General features: G+C 51.9%; 11 protein-coding genes across 11 annotated transcripts; 7 read left to right on the top strand and 4 right to left on the bottom strand.

Moving 5' to 3' along the window:
• Window positions 1-172: 172 nt before the first annotated feature.
• On the top strand, window positions 173-1,147 carry Z517_05810 (adenylate kinase; the record flags this gene model as incomplete). Its single annotated transcript, XM_013427552.1, has 4 exons — window positions 173-329; window positions 383-435; window positions 489-643; window positions 694-1,147. 4 exons carry the CDS (start codon window positions 173-175, stop codon window positions 1,145-1,147), a joined length of 819 nt encoding a protein of 272 aa, XP_013283006.1.
• A 721-nt stretch (window positions 1,148-1,868) lies between these two features.
• Window positions 1,869-3,217, top strand: Z517_05809 (uncharacterized protein; the record flags this gene model as incomplete). Its single annotated transcript, XM_013427551.1, has 3 exons — window positions 1,869-1,905; window positions 1,961-2,937; window positions 3,035-3,217. 3 exons carry the CDS (start codon window positions 1,869-1,871, stop codon window positions 3,215-3,217), a joined length of 1,197 nt encoding a protein of 398 aa, XP_013283005.1.
• A 621-nt stretch (window positions 3,218-3,838) lies between these two features.
• On the bottom strand, window positions 3,839-4,945 carry Z517_05808 (uncharacterized protein; the record flags this gene model as incomplete). The annotated part of the gene is made up of 2 exons (XM_013427550.1): window positions 3,839-4,278; window positions 4,393-4,945. The coding sequence occupies 2 exons, from the start codon at window positions 4,943-4,945 to the stop codon at window positions 3,839-3,841; spliced, it is 993 nt and encodes a 330-aa protein (XP_013283004.1).
• Window positions 4,946-5,592: 647 nt separating this feature from the next.
• Z517_05807 (uncharacterized protein) lies at window positions 5,593-6,243 on the bottom strand (the record flags this gene model as incomplete). The annotated part of the gene is made up of 1 exon (XM_013427549.1): window positions 5,593-6,243. The coding sequence occupies one exon, from the start codon at window positions 6,241-6,243 to the stop codon at window positions 5,593-5,595; it is 651 nt and encodes a 216-aa protein (XP_013283003.1).
• A 1,281-nt stretch (window positions 6,244-7,524) lies between these two features.
• Window positions 7,525-8,334, top strand: Z517_05806 (uncharacterized protein; the record flags this gene model as incomplete). Its single annotated transcript, XM_013427548.1, has 1 exon — window positions 7,525-8,334. The coding sequence occupies one exon, from the start codon at window positions 7,525-7,527 to the stop codon at window positions 8,332-8,334; it is 810 nt and encodes a 269-aa protein (XP_013283002.1).
• A 661-nt stretch (window positions 8,335-8,995) lies between these two features.
• Window positions 8,996-11,302, top strand: Z517_05805 (uncharacterized protein; the record flags this gene model as incomplete). Its single annotated transcript, XM_013427547.1, has 1 exon — window positions 8,996-11,302. One exon carries the CDS (start codon window positions 8,996-8,998, stop codon window positions 11,300-11,302), a length of 2,307 nt encoding a protein of 768 aa, XP_013283001.1.
• Window positions 11,303-11,644: 342 nt separating this feature from the next.
• Z517_05804 (uncharacterized protein) lies at window positions 11,645-13,476 on the bottom strand (the record flags this gene model as incomplete). The annotated part of the gene is made up of 4 exons (XM_013427546.1): window positions 11,645-11,842; window positions 11,939-12,356; window positions 12,442-13,052; window positions 13,213-13,476. The coding sequence occupies 4 exons, from the start codon at window positions 13,474-13,476 to the stop codon at window positions 11,645-11,647; spliced, it is 1,491 nt and encodes a 496-aa protein (XP_013283000.1).
• A 691-nt stretch (window positions 13,477-14,167) lies between these two features.
• On the bottom strand, window positions 14,168-15,349 carry Z517_05803 (uncharacterized protein; the record flags this gene model as incomplete). The annotated part of the gene is made up of 1 exon (XM_013427545.1): window positions 14,168-15,349. The coding sequence occupies one exon, from the start codon at window positions 15,347-15,349 to the stop codon at window positions 14,168-14,170; it is 1,182 nt and encodes a 393-aa protein (XP_013282999.1).
• Window positions 15,350-15,964: 615 nt separating this feature from the next.
• Window positions 15,965-16,940, top strand: Z517_05802 (uncharacterized protein; the record flags this gene model as incomplete). Its single annotated transcript, XM_013427544.1, has 2 exons — window positions 15,965-16,384; window positions 16,437-16,940. 2 exons carry the CDS (start codon window positions 15,965-15,967, stop codon window positions 16,938-16,940), a joined length of 924 nt encoding a protein of 307 aa, XP_013282998.1.
• Window positions 16,941-17,425: 485 nt separating this feature from the next.
• Z517_05801 (uncharacterized protein) lies at window positions 17,426-18,193 on the top strand (the record flags this gene model as incomplete). The annotated part of the gene is made up of 1 exon (XM_013427543.1): window positions 17,426-18,193. The coding sequence occupies one exon, from the start codon at window positions 17,426-17,428 to the stop codon at window positions 18,191-18,193; it is 768 nt and encodes a 255-aa protein (XP_013282997.1).
• A 1,641-nt stretch (window positions 18,194-19,834) lies between these two features.
• On the top strand, window positions 19,835-21,432 carry Z517_05800 (uncharacterized protein; the record flags this gene model as incomplete). Its single annotated transcript, XM_013427542.1, has 2 exons — window positions 19,835-20,008; window positions 20,035-21,432. 2 exons carry the CDS (start codon window positions 19,835-19,837, stop codon window positions 21,430-21,432), a joined length of 1,572 nt encoding a protein of 523 aa, XP_013282996.1.
• Window positions 21,433-21,475: the final 43 nt, after the last annotated feature.

Below are 21,475 nucleotides of genomic sequence, written 5' to 3'. Positions count from 1 at the left end.
CGTAACACCTCTGCATTTCTGTGGCAGCTTTCTTCTCATCCCGTATCCCTTCCTCTCGTTCATTTTCCTGCTCACTTGCAGTTCACCAAGCAAGGAGCCACAGCAAGCACTCTAGCTATCTGCCCAACCTTCGACCTTGGTCAGGTCCCCTTCGCTTAGCTACGTAGCCAGCATGGCTCCAATCACCGATCAACATGTCGAGGACCTGAAAGACCTTGTTCACAAGCTCGAAGCTCGAGTCTGGTCTCTCGAGCGAAGGCTAGAAGGCGAAAAGAAGCCCTCGGTTACGGACGCTATGCGCATGATTCTCATCGGTCCCCCAGGCGCAGGTGGGTTTGGCATTGCCCGTCACCATACGCGTTAACTGACACGCTCTCCATAGGCAAGGGAACTCAAGCTCCCCGAATCAAAGAAAAATACTGCGTGTGTCATCTGGTATGCCCATATGCCTCCAACAGCTCTAGGCTAGACATTGACAGTTCTCCTAGGCCACCGGTGACATGCTTCGAGCACAAGTTGCAAAAAAGACTCCCTTGGGAAAAGAAGCTAAGAAGATCATGGACCAAGGTGGCCTAGTCAGCGACGACATTATGATCAACATGATCAAGAACGAGTTGGACACCAACCGCGAATGCGCCAATGGGTAAGATTCTGTGCTACAGGTATCATGCCCCTCGTTACTGACATTGCCAGCTTTATCCTCGATGGCTTCCCCCGGACGGTCGCCCAAGCTGAAGGGCTCGACTCCATGCTTGAAGCAGAGAAAAAACCTCTGAAACACGCGATCGAACTCCAGATCGATGACGGACTACTCGTCTCCCGCATCACAGGCCGGCTAATCCACCCAGCCTCGGGTCGGTCATATCACAAGGTCTTCAATCCACCAAAGGAGTTCATGAAGGACGATGTCACTGGAGAGCCACTGATTCAAAGAACCGATGACAATGCCGAGACTCTTAAGAAGAGATTGGGAACATATCACGCACAAACAACCCCTGTGGTGACCTACTACAAGAACAAAGGTATCTGGTCCGGGATCGACGCCAGCCAGGACCCGGAACATGTTTGGAAGAGCATTCTCGCTGTTTTCGGTGACTCGAAGACCCCAGCCACCGGCAGCATCCTGACCAAGATCGGACTGCGGTAGGCGTGGGTGCAGGACAATGAAGAAGGACCTCCTTGCATCAAGCTCCGGAACAAGCACCGAATTGGCGGCTGGAATGACGCCATCCAGGAGACTTTGAAAAAGAATTCATGCCATGTTTGCAAATGTGTACAAGTTACGGGAACTGGGTGTCCAATATCCCCAGGAAAATGGTGAGTCTCACGCGGAAAAGGGTTCTGACTTTGAGTACATATCTTGCGCCTTTCGCGAGACGAATACAAGACTTAATTGGCACAAGCAAGCCACGCGTCCCTTGTTTATCTCTCGTCCCATAATGCAATATCCGGAATCTTACCCGCTTCCCCATGCACCAACTGACTGCAGAGGACGCCCAACGTTATTCAGCAAGCATATGAAGACAGCAATGAACATCTCGGAGTCAGATCCGACCAAACCGAGTACCTACCCAAGAGACCGAGCATTTTTGACCATATCCGGGGAGGCAACCGACGACGTACGGCCGGTTGTCATCAATGGCCGCCAATCTTTAATATCAGGCTGAATAACCGTCCTCGGGCGGCTTACCACGTCTGTCGATCCGCTTGCTGGTTGCATACCCCGCGCGCGTCTGATACAAATAACCCTTCCCCACGAGATTTCTTTCAATGCTGTACATTGCCACGATATTTGGCAGCATTTTGACGTTTCTTTCGTATCCTTTGCTTTATTTACCCAGTCGCTCACCGTGCAGGTCCTTGCAACCATGTCTTTGCCCAAAGAAGTCCATTGGGGCATCATGGGTATGTGATAAAACAGCCAATTCCGCGCTTCCCTTCGACTGACAATATGCTGTAGCCACTGGTGGAATCGCGCAGACCTTTACCAAAGATCTTCTTGTCGACCCTTCGACTCGCAATGTCACGGACGTTCGTCACATCGTTACCGCGGTCGCATCCTCCTCGTCTCTATCCTCCGCGGAAAAGTTCATTTCCAATATCATCTCCGCATCTCAGTCCGCAAAGTGCACCCCCTACGGCTCCTATGAGGAACTCGTGAAAGACCCGGCGGTAGATATTATCTACATTGGCTCGCCACATTCGCACCACTACCAAAACGCCATGCTCTGTCTCTCCCACAATAAATCTGTGCTCTGCGAGAAATCCCTCACAGTCAACGCCGCACAAGCTAAGATTCTATACAAGACTGCGAAAGAGAAGAACCTCTTCTTCATGGAGGCTGTTTGGACGCGGTATTTCCCACTCAGTCAGACCATTCGGAAACACATCACAGATAACGACATTGGCGAGGTAATACGAGTGCTGTCAGATCTGAGTATTGGTGTGGCACCCGAGAAAGAGTTTGATCCGGGCCATCGCATGGTGAATCTCGACCTGGCAGGCGGGGCTCTGCTCGATTTGGGTATTTATTCTCTTACATGGGTCTTCCAATCAATGTACCACACATTGCCTCCGCACCTCCGGGAACAATCTCGTCCCAAAGTGGTCGGGGCAGCAATGACCCCGGAACCACGAACCGGCGCCGACGAATCGACACTAATACTCCTCGAATTTCCCAAATCGACTCCTACGGGAAAGACGAGAGCTCACGCTGTGGCTACCACAGCGATGCGTGTCAGCGACGACCCAGGGCGACGACACGCCGGGAAAGGAGATGTGGAAACCCCTGCAGTACGCATTGAAGGCGAGACAGGCGAGATCCAGGTATATGGCCCGATATACCGGCCGACACGATATCGATTGATACCGAAGGACCCAGCAGCGGAGATTCTCGACCGAAAATTCGAGTTCGAGGGTGGGTGTCATGGCATGATGGTATGTAACCCAAGTCTCTAATCAGATATTCTCTTCATAATCTCGCCTTGGTGGCGAGCGAGAACAGTCCAACTGACGTCTTCACCACGCACATCAGTACGAAGCCGACGCTGCGGCACGCTGTCTGCTTGCTGGGAAACTAGAATCCGAAACCATGTCTTGGGCGGAATCGACGCTGATCATGGAGGTTATGGATGAAGCGAGGAAGCAGTGCGGCTTGGTCTACCCAGATGCGGTCGAGAGTACGGACTACCCCTTGAAGCTGACATCCAAGGCGTAGAAGGAGACGCAGATGAGGCAAGGTAGGTCGCCAGCCCCATCACGTCGATACTGGCCCGCTCTGCTATCCTCATGGCGATATACCCAACAGATATCTACAGGATCTCCCTAGCAAAACAAATAGGAAGAGTAAGTAGGGGGACGGTCTCGACAGAATACACGTTACATGCAAAAGGGCTCAAGGATGCTCAATAACGAGGCACGAGCCACTAAATCAAAATCAGCCGGTAAAGACAGAGGAAGGATAGAGAACAAGGCTCGATTTACGAGTTAAAAAAAAGCGAATCCGATTTCAGAATGACTCATTGTAACTTTGCCATCAAAAAGCCCCTCCGTTTGGTCAGATGTGCCACTCTCTTTGTTCAAGGTCTCTCACCAGCGAGGGAACCATCAGCTACCCTTGCGCCGCGATAGTCGTATTGTGTCGTAGCCTTAACCAATGTGCTGGATGTTGGAGACTTCCAAGCGAGAATGATGACCCAGAAAGCGTCTGTCCAAGGTCACGCATGTTGCTGGTTTTCACTTCCACGGCTGTCCTCCCTCTTCACCATGCTCTTTTCCAAGACGTCCTCGTTTCCTCGAAGCTGCGGATGAAACCTCAGGTTTGAGCCTAAACGTGCGACTAATCCCTCCTCCAATTGCCTTCGCCAAAGGTCCGTCGCTCGCCGCTACCCAAGCCCTGCTCCTTGATGACCTTCCTGTCCGACCCCTTGGCCCGATTGACTCTAACAGCGCCACCCCAGCTGCCCTCTTTGCCGTCCAATGCCCCAATCACAGTGTCGATGTCCTCTGATCTCTCTAGGTCAACAAAACAGTAGTACTGATTCCCTGGCTGGTCGGGCTTAGGGACACGCGGTGAAATCTGTTTCGACACCGCCGTTGGCGTAATATCTGGGACGTACTGGCTAAAGAGAGCCCGCACTTCTTCGTCATGCGCTGATTGCGGCTCGATTCGAGGCATGTTGCCGATATAGAGCCGTCGTCCTTCCGACTGGGGCGCTGTCCAGTGAGAAGTGGCATCATTGCGACTCCAACGGTCGAATGTTGGGTTGTAGTCAGTGTCTGAAAATGACGCGGTTCGTCAGATCATGCACCGTCAAGTTCATGGAAGGGCTTCGTTATGACACAAGCCAGGGGACTGTGCGCTCGCGCTATGACGTTGTTGGGGGTGCTCACCTTTCTGCTCCCTCGACTCGCGAACCCTTCCCCAACCTCGCTCAAAGTCCTTAACTCTGGCCTCCCTCCCACCCGTGGTGCCACTTGCGTTGCTCTGGCCCTGGCCCTGCCTTCTGGTTACACCGAGGCTGACTCTAACTGGTCTTCCGAGGACGTCCACGCCATTCAACTGACTCATCGCCCTCTGGGCCTCTTCCGGGCTTTCCACGTCTACAAAGCAGTAACTCGGGTTTCGTCCTGTAAAGGGATCCGTAGACATGCTGATACCGACGACGTTGAAACCGTTCTCAATGAACATTTCCTTGATGTCGGAAGCCTGAGCGGTATAGAGGAGATTGCCAATATAAAGCCTCGTCCCCGCCGCTTCATCAGCTGGTTGGGCTGAATTGCTGTTGCCATTGTATGTGGATTGCCCGTTCTGGTTACGGTGAGTCCGCGCTCGAGGTTGTTGCTGCTCCGACCGCGGTGTATCGTCTTTGACGCGCCAGTTGGTCGAGGCCGTGGAGCGCCAATTCTGCTCCTTCCGAGGTGGCGGTGACGATGTGTCCTCCATATCTGTATTGAGAAAAATTTTTTAGGTCTCTAAGCAGGGCTATGTGACACGCGAGATTTCCTCCGGTAGGGAAACCGTCCCCGAAAGAGCACGTGGGCTGGTGAGTGTTGATAACTCACTGCCTGTGACGAGGCTGCCACATCCATCCAGGCACAGCGAAATTGAAATTTTGGGTGTTTTGCACACGCCAAGAAAGCAATTAGGTGGGTTTGGCTGATGCGGTGTTCCAATTGCCTGTTTCGGTCTAGCTTCTTCACTGGGCCATATCCGACTAAAAGTATTCAGTTCGACTTTCTCCGCGTCATCGAAATAATGGTGTACAAAGATCGCAGTGGTGCAACGGCTTGTATAGTCTAGGGAGCGAGTTCAGCCCTCTTTGCTAGAGTATGGCTCAACGTGAGATGTGATTCGGTCAATACATACCCGAGGTTGCTGTAGCTTGAAATGTCTCCCGCACACCCTAACATCCTCTATCCCCACTATCCAATGCTTGTGGTACCGCGATTTAAGGAATGTAGAAGTGTTGACTAGACCGGACTCTTTAGTACCTTGATAAATGTGTCGAGTTACATCCGCATTTGATTTCTTGCGTTGCTGCAAACCAGCCGCAATACCTTCTAACATCCAACTTGTCCTGCACCTCAGCTCTAGCCCAACGCCTTATCCAAGCCATCCAGTGGAATGAATCCAGGTAGCCCTTTGATCCTGTCGGTCCACGCCCTAACAGCAGGGTATGGCGCCAACGGAACATTGCCCATCTCAGCCAAGGCAACATAGACAAACACGGCCACATCCGCGATTGTCGGCCTTGACAAGGCCAACCATTGCTCCTTCGCCAGCCTCTCCTCCAGAATCTCTAGCGATTTCACTCCTTTTTTCTTTGCCTCTGTAAGGTCCGCCTCGCTGGCGTTGGGCGGCCAATGGAACGCCACGATCGCCCTGGCCTTGGAGAGTCCGGCATGGATCCAGCTGCCCGCGAAGGCAAGCCAGTCCACGATAGACGCCTGGTCCACAACGTCGGCGGACCAGTAGCTCGAAGGGGCCGCGACGGAGCCTCTATCGGGGTTCGTGCCGGCGAGATAGATCAGGATCGCGCTGGAGTCGTTGAAGATTTTACCCTGGTCGACCAGCGTTGGCAGCTCGCCGCGAGGGTTCAGGGCCAAGAACTCCGGTGAACGGTGCTGTAGGTTGAAGAAGTCTATTTCAACTTGTTCAAGGGGAACATTGAGTAAGCTGGCCAGGAGGCGGACCTTGTAGCAGTTCCCAGACACCTTGGAGGTGTAGAGTTTCGGAGCCATGGAGAGCGAGATCCTGGAGGTTGGGCAGATCTATGAGTCTAGGGTGTCCGTCCAGAAATCAAGAGAGGAAATGAGGTACCACTTTGGAAAAACTTCTTGGGAGGGAGTTCTCCCCCGTCGCGTTGTCTTAATATCTCATTGGAGTCGGGATGATTGTCTTAGGATACGCCCGTATTAGGAATCAATCCCGGAGCCCGAAATCCATTTGTTGACCTCGGTTGACCATTGAGATCAACGGACAAGGGACCACATTATCAATCAACCATCCTCCACCTACTCAACTTTGTAAAAAGATGTTGCGAAAGGAGGAATCAGAGTCTGGAACTCTGACAACCGATCTACTTTACTCCTATTGCCTTCTCCCCGCGAAGTCATACCAAAATCAATGAGACTGATTTCACGGATCATGGACCCTGGGACGACGACAAAAATGCACACAAAGTCGTCAACTGGCAACCCTCGAGGTCGTCTCTGATCATCGCTAGTGCAGCATTCACCATCTCGTGTCCTGCAAAATAGCGATGATAATCCTTGATGATTCTCGCTAAAGAGAATGCACAAGAATCCACGAGACGGCACATTTTCCACAAACCGCCCAAACGACCAAAAAAGTCGTCTTTGAGCCATCTTTTTGATCCGTCTATCCCGTGCCTGGAGAGAAGAAACAGGCCAGTCCGAACGTGAAGGTGCCGACACTGTAGCAACCTGTGCATCCTCTGCCCCAAGCAACAACGATCTCGACCATGTTACTGCTCTTCCGACGTATTCGGCAAAAGCAAAGCCACCAGAACCAAGATACGAAGTCGGGCTACACGAGACGGTGAGACTACTGACACTAATACAAGACTTGAGGCGGGCGTAAAGGCACCGGACCGGTGAGGACGCAGCATAGAGAAGCCAACGTGGCAGATTGAACGGGATCCCGCAAGCAGAGGTCGTCTCGATCCTTACACGACGGAACGGTCGACGGCAGCATCTCGAAGAGAGAACCTGGTCCCTGCAATAGACACGCCTGTTGACACAAGCGTCTCTCCAACAGCATGCTAATTTCAAGTCTGCCCGTCGGACAGATGTTAGCCCAGCCCTCTGATGCCTTGTGATTGGCTCGTTCGTACGAAAGTACAAGACTGCGCGGTGTCTGTGCTTCGCAGCCATAGCACCACAGATTGGCACCATGGTTCGACAGAGTGTACATTAAGAGACACCACTCTCATGTTCATTGTGTCTTTTCCTGGAGTCTGTCACGTCGGTCGTCAACCGCAGCATATCATGACTCCAACCATGCACTCGGTTCCCACCAGAGCGGGAGACATTTCGTACTCTACTCAAGGCAAAGGCCAGCCAATCGTCCTGTTACATGCAACGCTCCACGACAGCCGAGATTACGAGGTCATTGCCGAACGTCTGGCTGAGAGATACCAAACGATTAGCGTGGACTGGCCATGGCACGGGAACTCCCAAGGGGGATCAAGTAAAGGATATCTCAGTGCCGCTGGATTCGCAGATATACTAGAAGACATTGTCGAGGGCTTGAAGCTGGAACCGGCCATCTTCATTGGTAACTCAGTAGGAGGATTTGCCGCGGCAAGGCTGGCCGTCACCCATCCGGATAAAGTTCGAGGAATGATCCTTGTCAATGCCGGCGGGTTTGTCGAATGGACTCTCATCTCCCGGTTGTTTGCTCGACTGCTGGGTTTTGCAACTGTGTCACGCTTGGTAACGCCGCATCTTGTGGGGAAGTATATGAGTCCTCAGACGAGTCATGATGAGGACATCACCCGCAGAGTGAAGGCCCGGGCAAGCAGCGGAGAGGGTGCGTCGACTGCCGCCGCTCTGTGGCGCAGTTTCTTGGATCCCGGGCATGATCTTCGATCTCGAGCAGAGAGCATCAAGGCCCCGGTGTTGCTCGTTTGGGGCTCGCGAGATCCGCTCTTTTCGAAGGCATCTGCGGAAGCGACCAAGATGTACATGCCCCAGGCAAGGCTGGTATTTCTCGATGCTGGACACGTAGTCTTCTCCTCGAAGCCTAATGAGTTTCAGCAGTTGGTGCAGCCTTTTATTGAGTCGATTTTCGAGGGAAAAGAGCTGTAGGCAGAAGATCATCAGTGAATTCCACCACGGGGAATGCACACAAACCTGACCAACGGCTGCCACAGGAGTCATACCAGCTCTACAAGACTCTGACAAAGGTCGATGCCTCCAGCCTACCTCAATATGATTTGCGGCTTTCTAGTATGATCGAGGTCTGATATCGAATTTGCCGATCGGCATTTCCGCATTTGTGCCTTTAGGCGACCTTCCCATCCTTCTTGTTGTGTCTTGTTCAATACCGATGCGTCGATGGTAGATCAGTGGCTCGTCCTGGCGCTGAACGCCCAAGCAAGAAAAGACCCACCAGTAAGGCCAGTTGGAGGTAGCTTGGTTGAGCGGGAGTAAAAAATCCACGTGGAGCATTGAAGAATACCAGTAGAAGACGCAGCGCCAGAAATGGACATGCAATCCATCGTCACAGAGTGATACTGAGCTGTACGCCTGATTGACCAGACATCCTTCTCACAGCAGTGCGGGTAGAGGTCCGATTAACCTTGCAGGACGTGCGCTAAAGTCCCCCGGCAAAACTGCGGTCATGATCGAAATGGCGAGGTACGGACGACAAGCAAGTGGCTCCTCCACCAGAGTTTGAACATCTCTTCTCCAGCGTCAGCAGAGGAGGTTTTCACTTCCAACTTACCACCAAGACTCGAAACCAGCCATGGCGCCCGCTGCTCTGATCGATCACTCTCCCTATCAACCCATTCCTGCCCAAAAGCTGCCGTCGGCAAACAATCTCGTCCTCATCGACAATTATGACTCGTTCACCTGGAATGTCTACCAGTACCTCGTCCTTGAAGGTGCCTCTGTTACAGTGTACCGAAACGACAAAGTGACTCTTGAAGAGCTTATTGCCAAAAAGCCAACACAATTGGTCATCAGCCCTGGCCCTGGCCACCCCGACACGGACGCGGGTATAAGTAAAGACGCAATCAAATACTTTGCGGGCAAGATTCCGATCCTAGGGGTGTGTATGGGACAACAATGCATAATCTCGGCCTTTGGTGGTCAAGTCGATGTTACTGGAGAGATCCTCCATGGGAAGACCTCCCCCTTGAGGCATGATGGCAAAGGATGTTATACTACATTGGCACAAGACCTACCTGTCACAAGATACCATTCGCTCGCGGGGACACACCCGACCCTTCCGCAGTCGCTGGAGGTCTCCTCTTGGATAGCCAAAGGACCGGATGGTGGCAAGGGCGTGATTATGGGTGTCCGCCACAAAGAATATGTCATTGAAGGCGTCCAATTCCACCCCGAAAGTATCCTGACAGAGAATGGTCGAGTCATGTTCAAGAACTTCCTGCAAATGTCTGGCGGAAAGTGGTCGGACAATCCTCAGTATGCGGCTCCCAAGGCAGATGCCAAAGCCACCTTGAATGGCGCAGCACCTGCGAAGAAAGAATCCATCCTGGACAAAATCTACGCTCACCGACGACAAGCCGTCGCCGCTCAGAGGCTCATCCCATCCCAGAGACTGGAAGATCTCCAAGATGCCTATGACCTCGGTCTTGCTCCCCCTCAAATTTCGTTCCCAAAAAGGCTCCGACAATCTCCTTACCCAATTGCCCTCCTGGCTGAGGTAAAACGAGCCTCCCCTTCGAAAGGCATCATATCCCTCGGGACGTGTGCTCCAGCGCAGGCACGAAAATATGCAACCGCCGGCGCCAGCGTCATTTCCGTGTTGACAGAACCGGAGTGGTTCAAAGGAAGCCTCGAAGACATGAGACTCGTCCGCCAGGCTCTCGATAGCATGCCCAATAGACCTGCAGTGCTGCGTAAGGAATTCATCTTTGACGAGTACCAGATTCTGGAGGCACGGCTTGCCGGCGCAGATACAGTTTTACTGATTGTGAAGATGCTTGACGTGGAGACATTGACGAGGTTGTACAACTACTCGAGATTGCTGGGAATGGAGCCTCTTGTCGAAGTCAATACCGCAGAGGAGATGAAAATTGCCGTTGAGTTGGGCGCCAAAGTCATTGGCGTGAATAATCGCAATCTCACAAATTTCGAGGTTGATCTGGGAACGACAAGTCGACTGATGGATCAAGTCCCCAAGTCCACAATTGTGTGCGCATTAAGTGGAATCTTTGGTCCCCAAGATGTGCAAGCCTACAAAAAGGATGGTGTCAAAGCAATTCTGGTTGGCGAGGCCTTGATGAGGGCATCGAATCCCGTGGACTTTATTGCCTCGCTAGTAGGAGATCCCAATGTCCCTGCACAAAAGGCAGCACGAAACAAGCAACTTACGGTTAAAATTTGCGGCACGCGCACACCCGAAGACGCCAAAGCAGCAATTGAGGCTGGTGCAGATCAAATCGGCATTATTCTCGTGCCTGGCAGAACGCGCTACGTTTCTGACGATGTGGCGCTACAAATAGCGAAGATTGTGAAAGGGACGCCTCGCGTGGCGTCCTCGAAACCCGTCAGTGGGGTCGAAGGAGTTGGCAGTGCAGACTTCTTCAGCTACACCTCGTCCCAGCTCCTCCTCCGGCCCGACCGTGCCCTTCTCGTCGGTGTATTCGTTGATGCGCCCCTTCACCACATTATCCAGCAAGTCCGGAAGTTTGGATTGGATGCGGTGCAGCTTCATGGCTCAGAACCCCTGGAATATGCAAGGCAGATCCCAGTTCCTGTCCTGAAAGCGTTTTCGCCCAAGGACTGCGGGATCAACAGAAGAGGCTATCATGCCTTGCCCTTGTTAGATGCTGGTTCTGGTGGGTCAGGCACGAGGGTCAACCTCGATGACGTGAAAACGCTATTTAAAAAGGATGACAATCTCAAGGTCATCCTCGCGGGAGGACTCACTCCGGACAATGTCCGGACGGTGTTGAAGGAACTGGGTGAAGAATATATAGGCCAAAACATTGTCGGCGTAGATGTCAGTTCGGGGATCGAAGTTGATGGGCGGCGGAGTGCCGACAAAACGAAAGCATTTATAGACACTGTCAAGACTTTGTAGATACCAGACCAGACACCTTGCTATATAGATGGAATCGAACTGGGGGCATGGTATCCTGATTGTTATGTCTCAATGCTGAAGTGTCTAGAACAATGAGACACTTTTGCTAGCCCTTTACCTGGAGAAACAACGGCGCTTGTCCGTTTTCTCTACTATTCTGAATGTTCATTCTTTTTGTCCTTCTAAAACCTAGCCCTCAAGGCAGCAAGGTATATCTAAGACATAACCACGAACGTTGCCGCAGAGGCTATGCTTGCTGCTCACGGGGTTCATGAATACACGTTATATCATAATGCGTGCGTGCCCCGCCGCTAGATCTCCATCATCCTCTTTGGCCTCGTTCTACTCTTTCCCACCGTCTCTCCTTGTCAGAATACATCTCAGGCCTTCCTGCTTGACGAACCAGTAGTCAAACAGCTCCCACTCGGCGTTTGGATCGGCCAGTCGGATGTGGTATCGACGGAGCAGCTGCGGCACGAGCTTCGACATCTCCATCAGGGAGATGTTCTTGCCCAGGCATGTGCGCGAGCCGGCTCCAAACTGGGTGGGACATGAGGTTAGCCCAGCTGGCTAGTCGTAGAGGATGAGGTGAACAGGGGTGTGGGACAGGATAGGAGGAGAGAAAGAAGTGCTTACAGCGAGCCAGTTCCGGTCCATCAACTTCATTGTCTTCTCATTGGCTTCGATCCACCGCTCCGGCCGGAATAGCGCAGCGTCATGCCCATATACTGCTTTGTCCCTCGCCGCGACCCAGGGGTTGAAGCCTACAATCGTCCCTGCTGGTAGATAGACACCGTCGATTGTGGCTCCGCCTGAGGGGACAACCCGCTCGAGCAACTGTCCCACGGCGGGATGCATGCGCAACGCCTCCCTCATACACGCCTGGAAATATGGCATGCGCTGCGCTTCGTAGTACGTGACATACTCGGACAGCTCGCCGCGCGCATCGAAACTGAGGATCTCATCCACGCATTTCTTGTACGCGTGCGGGTTCTTACAAAGGTGATAGAACAGCGCCCGGAGGGAGATGGCTGTTGTATCGGAACCAGCGAACCTGTTTCAACCACTTGTCAGCTTGCAACAACAGAGACTTTGGTCGCGTATTGGTCTGCTCCAAGAAACAGGGCCAATATACTCACACGTTCGAACTCGCATGTCCCAACAACTCCTTCTGGCTCATGACTTCTTCGCCATCCCTCGTCATCTTGAATTTGTCCACCATGTCGGACCGTCCATGCTCAGCCTTTGCATTTTGCCTCATCTCCAACTGTCTCGCGGCGAACTGGACAATGTATGCTGCTGAGTTCAGTCGCTTGATGGCGGGTATCATGTCGGCTAGTCGTGAGACGGTGTTGTTTCCCAGCAGCCACTTGTGCATGCTCGGAACCTGGCCGATGATTGAGTTATAGAACAACCGACCTTCGATCGCAGCAATGATGCCATTGACGTCTTCCTCTCTCTCCATGAACCCCAGTCGGTTGGAGAAGGTGATGCTGCTGATCACATCGAATGCGTACCAGTGCAGCCACGTACCAAAATCAATCGGCTGGCCTTGCAGGGCATCAAGCTTGCCTTCCAGAATCCGTGTGCAGTCATCGGCCAGGGGTTCAAAGTCGAGCAAAGAGCTCAGGGCGAACGCAGCACCCACAGGTCTTTTGAGATTCCTATGTCCGACAGGGTCGACAATCGAAAAGACAGTGGGAATGGGTCCAATGGGCGACTTGGCATGGAATAGAGTGTAGAAGTTGCTCTTTTATTGATATCCCACGTCAGTATCAGGAGCATCTTCTTCTCGCTCCCTCCGGGTCGCCATGTCGAGCTCAGGGAGAGGAAGGGAACAAACTTGCCTTGTCAAACTTGCTGGTAATGCTATAAACATTCGAGATCTGCTCCGAATCTCCCAGACTCACATGGTTAGGCCCCACGCGGACCAACTTCCCATACTTGGCATGGTACTTAAGATGGCGCTGAAATTGCCGTCCAGAGTAGGCGCTGAGCATGCGATCAAACGGCAGGATACTGGCTAAGAAGGGGCCCGGGATCTCGCGCAGGCCTCGGCGGTAACGGATGCGAACAAGGGTTATGATGGGAAGGACAATTAGAAGGATGAGCGAGAAGGGGAGCATATAGGTGGCGAGGAGTGGCGAGGCTGCATCGTGCCGCGTGAGGATCATCTTGGAAGGACAGGGAGTGTGTCTGAGTAGGTATTGGAAGCAGTGTCACAGTGTTGCATGTCTCTTTCCAGCTGCCAGCCTCGACCCGATATGTAAAGCGTCCAGTCCAGATCTTCTATCGCTGAAAAGACTCCGACCGACTCCCACATTACCAAGACAAACAAATTCCCGCGGACCAAATAATAGAGGGTGTGCATATAATAATCCTTGCTGATCCACCATTTCCAGGCACTTACTGCTCGCTCTGGTGTAGGACGCGGGGACATCGGGGTCGAGCATAGATGGGATTGAGGACCTCCACATATCGACCTGATGGCAGATGCCGAGACGAGAAGATGTTGTTAGAGATGGGGATGCCGGGGAGGAGTGGAGGTGGTGGAGCGAACCAGCGACTGATGGAGGCGGAGAGTGACTTCCCTATCTATCCCCGGGGTCGCAGGTAGAGAAGCACTGAGGGATGGGTGGTCGGAACTAGCTTTGATGAGGCACTCAGTGCTCCTAATATTGGCAGCAATACTTGGGTACGACTGCAGTTGTACAATCTGGAGAGGACGCGTCGAGTTGCAATATCTCGTGATCTGAGATACCAAGTATTATACACTAATAAAAATGGACGAGTACATCATCATCGTCCGGTCTTTCTTGTCAAATCGCCTCCCCCCAAACACCCTACCTGTTACGACCCTTGACCCTATTCATTAAGTGCTGGTTCCGCAATCTTGTCCAGAATCGCCTTTACTTCATCCCCTTGGCCAGAACTGCCGTCCAACTCTGTGACCAGATTCACAGCCTTCAGTTTCAATTCGCGCACAACCTTCTTGGTATACTCAAAGCTGCCTGTGCCTTCCATATACTTAACTGCGTACCGCTTGACTTCCTCGTCGGTAGTTTTCTGTTTGAGAATATTGACTAGCTGCAGGTTGGAGGGGTTACTTCTTATCGAGTGGATGATGGGGAAGGAGAATTTGCCTTCGGTGAGGTCTTCGCATAGACCTTTGTTCTTGGTGTAGGTGCTGGAGGAGAGGTTCAAGTAGTCGTCACAAATCTGGAAAACCAGTCCCATCAAGTTGACAAGAGGCACGCAATCTATGCGGCCCTTTTCCGGTGACTCGGCCTGCATCAACTTTACAGCCAGACGAAACAAGCCTCCAGTCTTGTTCTGCACCATTTCCAAGTAATCGTCCTCTGTGGGGCAGGTCAATGTGTCACGCCAGTACAAATCCATCCCCTGGCCGCGATGGAGGTTGAGAAGTTCGGTGGTAAATATCTCAATCGCCTCATCTCTGTTTTCCAGGTTCAAAAGTTCTTGGAGGGCGAGAAAGTAGACATAATTGGCACTGTTGATCGTTTGGGCCGTCCCGAAGATATTATGTGCCACAGGAATGCCTCTCCGCAACACGCTGTTGTCCTGTACATCGTCGATGAGAAGTGAAGACGTATGTAACATCCCCACGACCTTTGTGATAATATCCAAAGACTTCGATGGGACATGTAGGAAGGCATCAAAGGCCTTGATCAAGGCCGCGCGGATATCTTTCCCAGGGTGAGCAAACAGGTAGTCATAAGGGCCCAGTATGATCTTCTCTTTCTGCGGTGACCATTCTCCCGGCCTTTTAACTATCAGGTTTTCCGGGGCAGATCGTTTCTTTGAATGTCTGCGCTTGAGGCTGTTCGTATGGTCAGACAGAACGGGGGCGGGATTCATCGCTGGCGGCAACGAATGGTGCTTCGACGAAATCCAGGAATCCTCTGGTAGAGGTTTGAGAACGGATTTCGAAGGCTGTTGGTGAAGGCCATTGAAGACACCGGCGGAGCTGTAGCGAATTGGAATCGCGTTGGGAGAAGTCGGGTTTTCTGTTGAGATGGTCGACATGCGTATTGATTCTATTCTGCAAAAGACTGCATGTGAAAATGCGGGATGAGGTGGGGAATTGTGCAGATCGTGCTTTTAGAGTACGCCAGCTTCAACCCTGGTGAGAAAGCAGAAGAAGGACCGGAGGAGTCTGGAGAGATTGGCAAACGAGTCTGGGCTGGTGGACGAGAGGAAGACTCAAGGCGCGAAAAATGGGTGGCATCAGCGGTTTTGATCTGATGCTGGTGAGAAGGTGCACCCAAGGCGGGAAACACAGGCTATCTAAACAGGGTCATCACATGAGAGGTCATGACGACAATGAAGCCGCTAGGCACCGATTCTCAGCGTGGCTTATTCGGGTGCCTGGCGCTTATCAACCCAGCTGATCTGGGCTGCGGTACGGGGCGTCAACTGCTGTGCAATCGCTGCTAGTGACACGCCAGTGGTAGGTGGACCGAGGACGCAACTGGAGGTCCCCTAGCTGCATCCCCCGCATGGTCGCCCTGACAACTTGTCTTGTTGATACCTGCACGTAGCACAGGTACATTTCTCTCCCATCTTTATCTTCGACGACGTGCTATAGCCCGCAACGTGTAAATTCAATCAGGTCTATACCCCAGTGGGCTTTTCACCATAATGGAGGCTTTGCTATCACACTCCTTCGACTACCTTTCCTCGAGTTCTCCTCAGAAAATCCGTAAAGGACTCCGCCAGGTAGAAGGCTTGCTTGCACAACTATGCTTGTCCAGAACCAACCACGCCGCAAACAAACGCCAGTCTATGATTCTCCTGGGATCATCGAGTCCTTCCTCGCCTCATTCGAAGAACCTTTCAGAACTGCCTTCAGACCCAGCCTTTCGTGAATTCTTCAAACTACAACAGAGCTTCCAATGGAACATTTCGATGAGGCTGGTTGCATGCCTGGAGAGACTCCTGGGCAAAGAAAGTAATGGGACGAATGATCTGTTAATAATTCAGACGTTGGATCTGATTCAAGGAGTCCTCCTGCTTCATCCACCTTCGAGAGCGCTGTTTTCGCAGGAGATATACATGAACGTGAGTCTTGGTCCAACACCACTATCAACCCTCCAGAACCTAACGTCACCAGCTCTTTCTCGACCTTCTCGACCCTTCAAATTGTCCCGCCATCCAAGCTTCTACAATTATGGCCCTTGTGACCTCATTACTCGACAACCCCCAAAACACTCGTACATTTGAATCGATTGACGGCCTGCTGGTAATCACGTCCTTGTTCAAGTCCCGAGGAACTTCCCGCGAGGTAAAATTGAAACTGGTTGAATTCCTTTATTTCTACCTCATGCCCGAAACTACATCCTCGAAGCTTGCGGGCTCAACATCTGCCACAAACACCGCGATTTTGGGAGGGCGAGGGAAGGAAGTGATTGCCGCTTTTGATCGCAGGAGAGGGGAGACGGTCAATGGTGCCGATGGTGGTGGCGTCGGTGGAAAAGGTGCGAATGTAAAAGACTCTGGCAATACCAGGACGACCGAGGAAAAACAGAGTCTGCTGGGGAAGCATTTGAGTAACGTGCAGGATTTGGTGGAGGACTTGAGGGAGGGAGGAGGTGTCTTTGGCGTTGGTGCTATCTGACAGCAAAGCTGTGACCAGTAACGAAGTGCAAGATGCATGAACCCGTTTGCAAGATACCCGTTGAACATGATATCGAGTCTGCTCAAGCGAGGCGCAAGGTTCAGGCTCTGATTTGTTCCGCCCTTCGCGACTTGCTACCTACCATCAATACACTTCAATACGAATGCTGCATACCTCGGTACGATCCTGCGAATAATTTTGCTCTCATCGTCAAGGCCTCATATGCTTCGAGGAGCAATGTGACTCATTCACGAGAGAGGGGATTGGCAGCTTTGCGGAGAAACTTTACAAAATTGATCAGAAACCTCTTGCTTCACAATTTCCTCTTCCACTTTTAGCGTCGGCCGCCTCAATCCTGGTATATTCTTTCGAGGAAGACCGCATTCGCCCGCACGCTTCTGCTGGCAATTCCTGCTCTCTGTCTGGCTATTGAGGAGGCGCGATACACCACGAAGGCATTTGTGCGGAGACGAGTTATTATCACCATGTCTCAAGTGATACCACAGTCTCTTGATCCCACGACCCGCTACCTCTCCACCACGCAAGCCTACGATCTTTGGTCGGCTGTGTATGACACAGATGGTAACTTTCTGCAGGCGTTGGATACGATCGAGATGAAGACTCTCATGCCAAGAATGCTCGAAATTCTAGATGAAGACTCCTATCCTCGACCGTGGACAATGGTGGACTTGGGCTGTGGAACGGGCAGGAACACAGCAGCTTTGCTGGAGTTGGAACGTGCTGCGTCAGTAGTTGGGCTTGACCTCAGTCCTGGCATGCTCGAGGTGGCAAAAGAACGACTGCAGAAATTCCACGCAAGTGGCAAGCTGCAACTCAAGGTTTATGACATGGTGCAAGAGTCAATGCCGCCAGAGTGTGCCATCGGCGCGGATGCCGTTGTGTCGACACTGGTCATCGAACATATCCCTGCGGACGTCTTCTTCAGCACAGTCGCCAAAATCCTCAGACCCGGGGGTATCTTAGTATTGACAAACATGCACTCAGAAATGGGCAAAATCAGCCAGGCTGGTTTCATCGATCCGAAAACGGGTGAAAAGATTCGTCCAACCAGTTACTCCCATACATTGGTTGAAGTCGAAGCGGCCGCTTTGAAAAGCGGGTTTGAAGTGCTTGGACAGATCAAAGAGAAGACTGTGGATGAGTCAATGGTAGCAACCCTGGGACAAAGGTCAGGGAAATGGGTTGGCATAACAGTATGGTTTGGAGGTATTCTCAGAAAAAAAATTACATGACAGTCCCTCGATCGGAGAAGAAGCCGCGCAAGAGGCGGTTTCTGTGTTGGACTAGGTTTTGGTGCTTCTCTAAGGACGAGTTTAGTGTCCGTGTCTTGAAAGAGAGGTGTTCGTCAAGAATAATTTGGGTGTATGCAAAGAGGCTGGCATCGAAAAGGCCTGGCGTGGATTGACCAAAGAAAAATTTATCATCGCCTAACAGTATAGACAATGACCGAAATGCTTGTTCAGCCTGGGAGTAGAGTTGCTGGGGGTCGATGATAGTGTTTGTTTTTCGCAGTTCTTCTCTTGCAGCAGCTTGTAGCTGATGAGCTAGACTTAGGCGGACGGCCGAGGATGATGAGGACGGTGCAACGTACAGCGGCCATGCGACAGCCCTGAAGTTGTCCTCGTCGAGATACAAATAGTAGAGCCAAGAACTTCTAATAGCATGATCAATCAATGCCGTGTATGCGTCCTGGCGAAGGTGTACAGTCTCTTCCTTTCCCCCCTGGGATACGACCCATTTAACTAATCGATTGGCGGGAACAGGAGAAGCTGGTCGACTGGCATCTCTCGAGGCAGGCAGGAGGAAAGGTAGAGCACCGGTAGGGGAGGCATGGTTATTAGATGGCCGAGTATGGAGAGGGATGCCGTGGAATTTGAGGTAGGCTTGCCATTTTAGACAAGATGGATTGAAGGAGGGGCCATCTCGAGAGTTTGGCTCATCAGACTGGAAAATGCAGAGGATGTTGTCGTGTCGATGTCGAGGAACGCGCTGCGGCAAAGCATTGGCAGGATATGTGACGAGCGGAAATCGATCGAAGATGCGACGAAGGGGCTGAGGAAGAGACCAAGAGAAAGACGATGGGGTATCTTTCTCAGCCGTTGGACGAGGCCCCTTTCTGCTTTTATTGTCGTTGTCGGTCATGTCCACCCCCATGGTCAGTTGGTATGTGAGAACGGAACCAAGACCGGAGACAAAACAAAAAAATGTACAAACGTAACCAAAGATGACTGGCTCAAAGGTAGGTAGGCTGAATGTAGGCGCCGGCTGACCTGCATAAGCTTGGGGGCATCAAGCACGGGAACTTGAACTACTAATACTTTTTCCCCTCTCTATTGGGACAGCGCCTGTGCGGATCCCGTGTCGGTGACTCGCTTCTATTTGAAGTTCAGCTTGTAGTCCCTGAGGAGGTCTCACGCTCTCAACTCCGCCATAACGCCACTACCATTGTTCTTTGGGTTGTTCCATGTGGAAGAGGCCATATTCAATTCTCAACCTCCCCTTAGTCCATGACACTCGACACGCTCCCCTCAGTAGACATGTGGTCGCCCCCAATCCTTTCAGTGACACCTTTTGGTCCAACAAACTGACGCCGCCCTTGCCGATCAGACCACGAACTGTACCCGACAGATCCAATTAGAAAGCGAGTCTATATTGCTGCCCACTTCCCCTGAACGTTTGTCCTCAATTCACGGCGGTAACACCAACCAGCCACACTCGGGTCGCTACATTACGCCGCTGAACGATGCAAGACCCCTCAACCTCTCCGCCCAAGGTCGGCAGTCCTGCAAAGGGCAACTCCAGAGTAGAGGATGGCAAGGTCAAAAAGCTAAAAGCCTCCTACAAAAACGAGACACCCGCCATACAACATATCAATGGCAAGACATACGCTTGCGAGTCTTGCAAAAGAGGCCATCGGGTTCATAAATGTGACCATGGGAAAACGAGACCTATCTCTGAAACAAACCAACCCGGTCGTCCTTCAGCAGGCCAGAAGAGAGGATGCCACTGTCCGAGGAACTGCGCATGCACAACAAAAGCTTGCAAGTGTGAGAGAGACTGTGCTTGTACTCAGGAGATGTATCTGATAGTTCGTGTGGATAACCCTGCCATTATTAGCCGAGAGGCAACATCGACACCAAAACCAGTTTGGGAAGATGCCGACGGCAATAAGATGACTCTGAAAAAGGTCTGGGCAGATGCCAATGGGAAAGAAATCGACGACGAGGAATATCAAGATCGGAAACGACGCATGAAGGAGCGTGAAGATGCCAGGTCGGACGAAGCAAAGCCGTCCTGCTGTGGTTCTGGAAAAGCCCATACTGAGCCCGAGTCGCCTAAAGGTGGTTGTCGACATCGTCAAAACGTTGCAGCGATACAGCCTCATCCCGTCCTTGTGAAACCCGAGCCCGACCGTGCCCAGGAAGTTCAAACTGAAGTTGAAGGAGCATCCTGGAAGTCCAATTGTTCTTGCGGATCTGGCTGTTCCTGTCTTTACTGTCCCGATCATCCCAACAACGCAACGTCAATTAATCACACCCAGCGACAAGTCAAGAACCTCGCAGAGCAGGCATATATTGGGAACCAAAGTCTAACTCCAATCCCTGCTATGTCTCAGAACAACCCAAGGTCATGTATGGGCGGACAACCATCCTTTTTCCTGTCTAGAACGCCCGCTGTATCTCAACACCAATTGCAGCAGTTCTTTTCAGACACACTGAACCCGAATGCCATTTATTTGACATACCCTATACAGCAGCATTCCTGGAGTAACCGGCCTCTCAGTTCACATTGTTCAAATGTACACTCACCGTCTAGTAGGATGGGCATGTCACCAAATGAGGTATATGCCGATCCATTAACAGACACTCCAACCCCGTGGGACCTTCTACCCAACGAATCCAATGGTACGTGGAATTTCTCAGATGGACAGCTGGGAGACAATTCCTTCAGCTGGACAGATTTTGAGGCTTCCTATGGAACCGACTATGCTATTGGCCAAGCCAGAGTGGCATCCATGCCAAACGCCCATGACCTCCCCATCTTCCAACCTCAATCAAATCTGCAAACACCATCGATGAATGCAGATATGTCCTCGATCACCAGCCCGCCACTGCTTAGTGGATTCCCTGACACTCTGCCGCCTTTCAACTCCCAAGAACCATTTGTGAGTCTGGACGAGGCAGTCACCCAAGATCCCTCCAGTCAAAGTATACAGGCAAACGTTTTCAGCTCTGGAACGCTTGCCAGCTTCTCGACCCCCTCACTACCTACCTTTCCTCTCTCTCACACCCCTGAGTTTGATTTACCAGACCCTGCTGCACCATCCAATACGCAGATAAGTCATGTCAATGGTGACCCCAGAACTTGGGACGGGAATGGTTATGTTTTTTTCCAAGAGAGTCATAACGACTCTGACTTGAGTCGAAGACCAGTGCCGACATCTCCAGCAATCGCGAGCAATGCCCTCTGATGTTCGACGGTGGCCTTGAAAGAACCAGCGTATATTCGCACAA

Source organism: Fonsecaea pedrosoi, assembly GCF_000835455.1.
Source record: "Fonsecaea pedrosoi CBS 271.37 unplaced genomic scaffold supercont1.4, whole genome shotgun sequence".
NCBI lineage: Eukaryota > Fungi > Ascomycota > Eurotiomycetes > Chaetothyriales > Herpotrichiellaceae > Fonsecaea > Fonsecaea pedrosoi.
The sequence above is the reverse complement of the archived record's forward strand: the minus strand, read 5'-3'. Positions and strand labels throughout refer to the sequence as shown.